Source organism: Otolemur garnettii, unplaced genomic scaffold (assembly GCF_000181295.1).
Source record: "Otolemur garnettii isolate 467f Iridium unplaced genomic scaffold, OtoGar3 scaffold00129, whole genome shotgun sequence".
Classification (NCBI taxonomy): domain Eukaryota; kingdom Metazoa; phylum Chordata; class Mammalia; order Primates; family Galagidae; genus Otolemur; species Otolemur garnettii.
The window spans coordinates 734,028-742,426 of record NW_003852524.1 but is presented as its reverse complement, the minus strand read 5'-3'; the positions used below and the strand labels follow the sequence as shown (position 1 = coordinate 742,426).

General features: G+C 41.5%; 1 protein-coding gene across 1 annotated transcript in view; it reads left to right on the top strand.

Moving 5' to 3' along the window:
- Nucleotides 1-8,399, top strand: part of ELOVL6 (ELOVL fatty acid elongase 6) — a 138,093-nt gene that overhangs the window by 121,584 nt on the left and 8,110 nt on the right. Inside the window, exon 4 of the mRNA XM_012810357.2 lies at nt 3,361-3,512. Within this exon, the coding sequence (XP_012665811.1) occupies nt 3,361-3,512 (152 nt within the window). The remainder of the gene's footprint in view (nt 1-3,360; nt 3,513-8,399) is intronic.

The following is an 8,399-nucleotide window of genomic DNA, read 5'->3' as shown; positions in this document are numbered from 1 at the left end:
GCAGAGCTGGTGGCTTTCCACAAATGACAATCACCCCACTGGCCGAGCAGCATCCCCCCCACAGCTCCCCAGCAGCAGCATTGTCACACCCCAACAATGTGCCTTTGCCCACAGACACATGGGCCCAATGGCTGGCACTGACGGTGTCCCTGAAAAGGGCCACTGTCCTCTATTCTGAGTCAGCCTTATTGTTCAGAGCTTAGGGAATGAGGCTTATGTCTAGTTATGGGACAATAATATGTGCTATACACTTGCTGTCAGCAATATTTTAGGTCACTGTGATATCCTTCAGTGCTCTAAAATGACCTCTCCATACCCTAACCTGTAAACTTGTAAATACTCAGGTGCCACTAATTCTAATCCTGCTTCCTCTGAAGTCTTCTGGGACCACCGCCGCTACCAGAGTTAGCTTACTGATTTATTTTTTCACCCTAGAAAATCTAAAGCTATAGAATCTAAAGCTATGCTGATGAATATATATCACTTGAAAGAATAAATTAAATTGTGTTAATACCATAGGATTTGGGAATAAATAATTAATACAGTGATTTTGGGACAGACAAGGATGAAAGGAAAGTAACTTATTTCAAAAGGATGTTCTTTGTATTTACTGTGGTCCGATCTGAGGCACACAGCCTGGCAGCCGATACAGTAAAGAAAGCGTTCTCGGCTGTGTGATTTCTGGATTTGGTGGGCTGAAATCAGAAGGAAAGTGGATGCTTTATAAAGTATGCTCAGAAAAACTGTTTAGAAAAATCATCAATCTGGGACCAGTGAGCAAAGATTGGTGCATTTTGGAAGCATGTCATTGTGTGTTACCTTGCTTTGGGCTTGTATAAAAGCCATTAACACCTCCTCTGCTGGTATATGAAAAGCAGATAACTGATGTAAGTAACTCACCAGCAGTATCTATGATTATAGATGCATTGTATAGCTTCAGGCGGAACTTCTGCACAGAATATTAACTCGTGTTCAAAAATCTACTGAAAATCAGTAGACTTTTTTTGTGTGCTCTGTGTTCTGGGATGCTTTGGGCTGCAAGTAATAGAAAGCAAACCTCCCAATTGCTTAGGCAATAAGTAATATTTTTTGATCTTAAGAACAAGAAGTCTTGACATAGGGTCGCTGAGAGATTGTTTAAATCAGCAGCTCAGTCACATTTTAAAGAACTATTTTGCCATCCTGAGTTGGCCTCATCCTCAATGTGGCCCCTGCATGGCTGCCGGATGGCTGCTATATATCTAGACACATATTAAAGAGCAAGGAAACATTTGTTAGATTTGGGTCATGTACCCACCCTAACAAACCACTGTTAAGGAAAATGGGATTACTGAAACTGGCTTAGGTATTCAAGACTTATTCCTAAATTAGAGATAAAGTCAGCTTCTATGGGGAAACAAAAAATTAGAAGAACTTAAATAAAATAATTATTCTCCTAATATGGAAAAGGGGGAAGGTACTTGGCTCTTGAGTATTGTCTGTGCATATGCTCAGTGGAAATGCCACATCCATATTTCTACGTTACCTTCTACAGGAGTAACTCAGTGGGTCCTAGGTGCAATATTTTAATAATTTGGTGATGGTGGCAAGTTCTCATATTAAAATGTAGCTATCATCTGGTGAGGTTAAGACAAAACAGAAGAATCATATAAGCCAGAAGAATCTCCATTACCTGATTTTGCTAATGAAATGCATCTCCCACCCCCAAATTAGGATGAATAATTGACTGTAAAGGTTTGTCATTCCATTAAGAGGAAATAAGAAAGTAAGAAGCCAGTGTTGGAGTAAACAGTGGAGGAAAACTCTCAAAGCAGAGGTAAAGCATATGCAAAGGTCCTGAGGCAGAAAACAGCATGTGTAAGTGCTGGAATGATTGACTGACAGTGAACAGAAAGAGAATGGCAGGAAGTGAGGAAAGAGAAGGCAGAGAGAAGGAAGCACTTCAAGGAAGCCTTTTAGGTCCTGGTAAGGAATGAGGGGTTTCATTTTAAGTGTAGAGGGGAGCCACTGAAAGATTGAACAGTATCTACAACTATAAAATGACTATAATCCTATACAGAACTATTTCATGCTTTGGAAAGAGTAACACCGTTTGATGTGTTACTTTATGCCTTTACAGAGAAGCTACTTAACAAAGTTCCAACTTAATAGGCAATTGCCAGGAGTTCAACTTCATTACCTTGATTTTGTGCAAAGTTGACCTTTACTTCTCCTTGGTGGTTACGTGTTTTATGGACAGATTAGCCTAGAGGAATGATTTATTCTAGAGCAACTTTAGCACATTTTAAATAAAAGGTAGTGCCTCTGACGGGAAAAGAAAGCTCTATTTCTCAGTTTGGTGAGACTGTCACTCAGTTAATTCCACAGTTGTTCACAGATTTGTTATTGGACTTCTAGAAGAGGATGCTGCCCTCGTGGGCAGGCACACCTTTCCCACATGGTCAGCCTGCTCTCCTTTCCACACTGGTGTGGTCTGCACACAAGGAAACAGACGCTCCATCCTGGAAACTCCGCATTCCAGTTGCCAAGGCCTTTCACCCTTCAGGTGGCATTGAGCTCAACACATTTCAGAGCTCTCCTGTTTCCTTGCCAGTTCCTTGATTTAAAAAAATTTTTCAGTTTGTTTGTTTGTTGCATATTTTCAGCAATATTTTGCTTTGTCAACAATCTTTACTGAGTAGCTGTGCTTATGTGGAGATAAGCCTATTATAGGGCATTGAAGAACAGTGTTAGAGCAGTGTTAGCAGGAGCACTTATCCTGCCTGGGTGGGCTTCCTGGAGCAGCTGACAGTAGAGCTCAGCTTTGAAGGAGTTGCTATGACAAAGATGGACCACAGAGTATAAAGGTCTCACCAAGGACAGTGGCTTGGAGCCTGCTGCAGGAATCCACAGAGAGACTGATACGGCCAGTCCAGAGGTGGAAGGTGTTAGCTTAAAGTGATAACTCCTTTGCAAGGGATAGAGCCAGTGGGGCTTGGAGACTGATTGGACATAGGGCAGGACGGAGGTGATTCCAAGAGTTTGCAGCCACACTAATCTCTTCCCCCGAGGAACAGTTGTTTCAAGCTGAAACACAAAAGTCATCAAAGTTCTTTATGAGACCCTGCTCTGGATCACTTCCCCTTCCTTGGAACACTGATGGAGAGTAACTGGCATCATCTGTGGTTTCAGGATAAAGTGCTTGAGAAGTTTTATTAGGTCTTATTTACAGAGCATTTTAAGATGCTTCCACCTAAATGCAAATGCTTCTTCCTCTATGCCTATTTCCTGCCAGTGGTCAACCAGTCTTCCAAGTGTGGTTAATGTCAGAAACGAAATTGGTTTCTCAAATGTGTTTTCTTTTCTCTTTTTGTTATAAAGTATATTTGGTGCTCTTCGAACTGGTGCTTATATGGTGTACATTTTGATGACCAAAGGCCTGAAGCAGTCAGTTTGTGACCAGAGTTTTTACATTGGACCTGTCAGCAAATTCTGGGCTTATGCATTTGTGCTAAGCAAAGCACCGGAACTAGGTGAGTGTCTTCTCTCCTTCGGTTTCCTCCCCCTCTCTTTGTCGCTACATACCCATAATTTATTAAGAGTGAACAAAGAAACAAACACTCTGAAGGGCCTATCTTGTTTGCTGTAGGAAAGTTACAATGAATACATTTGAGTTCTTAAGTGACTCCCACTTGGGTTTCCCTTCTCCCTCCCTCCTCTTAAATAATTGTACATTGTTCAGTTCACATAAAACATGCTGATTTTCAAGCACCTCTAAAAATACACTTCCAGGGGCTTATAAACTACGGTCCTCTCTCTAAGGCCCATTAATAGCTGAGCTAATGTTAAATTGAGGAGGGGAGGGAAAGAGCACCGTGGCTATTTCCAAGTCCCTTATGGAAGCATACTTTCATATCAAGTCAGGAATCAGTTTAGAAAATCAAGCTTTTCCTTTGGGATCATGTCCTTATTGACAAATGCTAAGGGTTGGCCTCTGGCATCGTTTGATTTTGATTATCAAAGACATTGACCCTGGAAGTCTCATTCGCCTTCCAGAAATTAATAGAAAATACTGTCTGTCTTGGTAGATATCTATGGTTTTCCTTTAAACTGTTGAATGATTTTCAATGTAAGTATGGCATAAGCCAGGAAAAACAGTGAAAAATTGCAAGGATTTGCTATGGGCACAATTCTCTAAGAAAATGTCCTTATCTCTGAGTCCATCCATGAGTAATGGTCACCACCACCTCACAGAGTGGTATATATTCATAGAGAAAACCTGATCACCTTAATTTTCTTTTACCTGGAATTAAGAATTGTATGTGTTTTACTGAAAAAAAAAAAAATTGTTATTTCTTCTTCTGTTTCCCCTAAAAAGGGAGGCTATAATCTCATCATAAGCCACCTACAATTTAAGTTATGACCAGTCTTTTTAAGATGCCCCTAGTTCATGCCCTGTGTCTACTAATCTGGGACATGAGGTCCCTCTGACGTGTGGGTCAGCAGCCTGGCCACTTTCCACTGGATGCTAGTAGTGGCTGGCAATTGGTAGGATTTATTGGTTTGACTATTGTCTTACCAGGTTAAAGACAAAGGGAAAAACAGAAGGAGACACTTTTTTTTAGCCTTTCAATCACTGTGGCAAAAGTCTAAAGAACAGTCCTCTTAGTTCAGAGTAACTAGATAACCATTGTGTGCAGGCGCCCAGGTGCACACACACCGAGAGACTATGAAAACCCTCTGGAGTGAAATATGCTAGTGTAGATTCATTCAGTTCTTCCTTTAATCCATTAATTAAGCACCCACCATGGGCCAGACATTTAATAGGAGTTGGAATAAAAAGGCTACTTTTTCTTAAAAAAATTATATATCTGTAATATAAATTTTATGAACCAGGCCCCCAAAGGCTATTTTTAATACAAATATTGAGATCACTCGCTGCAAAGTCTTAGGCTAGAGAAGGTATTTTTCATTCTTTACAGATAGTGCCAGGAAATCTGAAGAGGTGATTTTAGGAATTTTAAATCTATTAGAAATATTTTGATTTGTGTTTTTATTTATGGATACAAGAAAAGATGTTTGTCTTGCCAGATATTTTTCATTCATAATGATTCTTTTGTGATTTATAGTCATAGGGATTTTCAATCAGGGCATTTGCTCTCAAAGCGGGGTTGGTTTAAGAACGTGAGCATGTCTTTTTTTATTCTTGGAGTTTTGTGACTTTTTTCTTTAAAATAAATTCACGCGTTATTAAAGCTTGAGAATAAGTTGGGAAATGTATCCCCTGACTTTTCTTTTATGCTGTCTCAGTATCCTTATTAATCCTCCACCTTTTTTGACAAAAGCCTGACTATAGACAGAAGAATACAATAAATGCATGAAATGTGATTTCCTTTGAATGCCGCCCTAAGCACTTTCATAATTTCTACCTCTTAATGCTTTCCAAAAAATGCTTTTGAGAAAAATCAGAAATGGTGTCATACTTCTGGCCCTGAAGCCTCAGATTGCAAATAAGCAACCTCAGCCTTTTCTTTGAGAAATACCTTTCCCCAGCAAGAACTACTTGTCTGTGTTGAGTTCTGAGCTCTATCCAGTTGTATATTTGAGGGGATTAAATTAAAATATCTTGGCTCGGTGCCTGTAGCTCAAGCGGCTTGGGCACCAGCCACATACATCAAGGCCGGCGGGTTCAAATCCACCAAACAACAATGACAACTATAACCAAAAAATAGCCAGGCATTGTGGCAGGCACCTATAGTCCTAGCTACTTGGGAGGCTGAGGCAAGAGAATTGCTTAAGCCCAAGAGTTGGAAGTTGCTATGAGCTGTGACGCCACAGAACTCTACCCAGGCCAACAGCTTGAGGCTCTGTCCCCCAAAAAAAGAAAAGGAAAGGAAAGAAATAAAATGTCTTTTCTAGCTTTTGGAGGAATATTTGAAGGCCTACATCAAGTTGTCTATAGTGGTCAGTTCCCTTTCAAGATGTGATTAGACCCAAGTTCTCTGTCCTCTTGACTTCTATTCCAGATTGAAATCAAGGTTTTGGAGGGTGGACAGAGTTAGGGTTCTAAGAGAAAAACCATTAGAACAGCGCTCAGAGGTATGCAAGTCACCCCTGCCTTGTTGTGTGTGCTGGTCCTAATGATGCTAGTATCACCTGTCTTAAATTAACCTAGGCCCAAATGTTCCATTCCCCTTGCGCCCATAGCAGACACTATAATTGAACACATTCTTCCCTCTTGAGCCCAGAAGGAGCCTTAGTCAAATCTATCACTTGCAGTCCCCTGAGTGGTGCGGCCACCGGCATGATAATCCCTTTCCCTGGGGAGGTCTCATTCACCACAATAATTTGCTGTAGTGGTTTGTAGCTTACCCAGTTATCCCTCCCACCACAATATGGAATTGAAGTGTTGACAGAAGGCTGAAGTGTTAGGAAAAATGATATCCTAATCTTAACACAGTTTTCCAGTGGACCTAGTTAGTGACACAAATTCTCCATGTAGTTTCAGATCATTAATAGACGTATTTTCATGTTCTGAGTACACTTTTTCAAATTTTAAAACATAAAATGTTATCCTTCAAATATTCTAGAGTTCCTTTGCCAATAGCCTTTTAGGGCTGAGTCAAAATAGATCCAAAAATCAGTACAAGGGTCTCCAAGGCAACCAGCCCCTGGCCCTTATTTAGTGAACATGATTCCTTGAATTTTTTTTTTTTTTTTGAGACAAGTCTCACTTTGTTAGCCTTGCGGAGTGCTGTGGCATCATAGCTCAAAGCAACCTTAAACTCTTGGGCTCAAGGGTTTCTCTTGCCTCAGCCTCCCAAGTAGCTGGGACTACAAGGGCCCGCCCCAACACCAGGCTAATTTTAGAGATGGAGGTTCGCTCTTGGCTCAAGCTGGTCTTGAACTTCTGAGCTCAGGCAATCCACCCACCTCGGCATGAACCACCACAACTGGCCCCAATTTTTTATAGTTAGAAAATCTTGTCACCACCATTTAATTAAGAAAGATTGATCCATCTAATTACTTAGAACTTTTCTTATGTTTATAGGTCCCAGGTTCTGCTTTTCAATATTCTAATATTCTGGACTCTCTTATGAACACCAAAAGGGAAAGGTCTTGTGAGAAAAAGGACAGTGCTTCCATGTTCAATACTGACAGTGTATTTTACACACACACACACACACCCCCCAAATGTATATGCCTGCAGTTTTCAATAAACTGTTTTTAAATTGTGGTAACATACACATAATACTCACATTGTGGTGCAACCATCACATCATCTATTTCTCACATTTTTACATCTTCCCCAACTGAAATTCTATATCCATTCAACATGAACTCCTTCACTAAACACTTCATAGCAAGAGCTTTCTGCTTCAGCAGAAAACAGTGAGCTCATTTCAGTGAGTTGTAGGGTTACAATGTACGAGAACAGTTGAGAGGGAAAGAGCCACCAACCTGCTGTGTGTGCCAAATCTTTGAGCACCTTCTGTTTGGATTATATTAAAACCTGCTGAGATTTGGTTTTGTTAAAACTTGGAAACATCTGTTCTGAGCCCAGGTCCTTGCTTAGTTGAGCATGTCATTGTTTTTGAAACTCTGACTCAGCAGCACTCCAGCTAGCTCTGTGAGAGGGGCTCGGCCTTCTGTGACAAGCTGCACACACAGAGTAGGCTTCCCATATCTCTTGGTGGCCACAGTACTCTGGGGAATTCCAAATGCTGAGCCATTTCCCTGTAACGGCAAAGTCATCTGTACTTCCCAGGTGCGTGGGTGGAAGGGCTAGTTTAGGAGGGACACGGAGGTACTAGAAACCCCAGGCCCTGCTGCGGGCTATCTCCTGACTGGTGAGAGCTGAACTCAGGTTTAGAGAGCTCATGGTCAAGAGGACAAGAACAAGGAGGTGGCTAAAACAGGTGACATGACAAATGTCCAACAGTCACAAGACACATTGTCTGTACTTGGGCACATTCATTTCCACCAGGACATTTGACCAAGGAAGACTGGTTGACCGACACCAAATACACGAAGTCCCTGGCATAGTTTACGTTTCTGATCACTGTGTGGCTTCTAGAAAGCTTGCAAATGCCATGATATGGCCTGGCTCTTCTTGCTTGTGGCAAAATAAATGTGCCCTGTTGTTTCCCCAGAGGAAAAATAATTGATACCTGCCAAAGCAGCGTGACCGACCTGTCTCAGCTACAGTATCAGAGAACATGAGAGGTCTCACTCAGCTCCTCTGGAGCCTGACCAGTTGCCCCTTGCCTGAGGCAAACTAGCATTCGATTGGTCAGTGGTCTCGGGGGCAGTAACCTTGATATGACTTGAGGACTAATGCTCCTGTCCCGCTCCACAGCCAGGACTGAGAGGTCCTCATTATATCACTGACCAACCTGCATACTTGTTCTTTTTTTTTT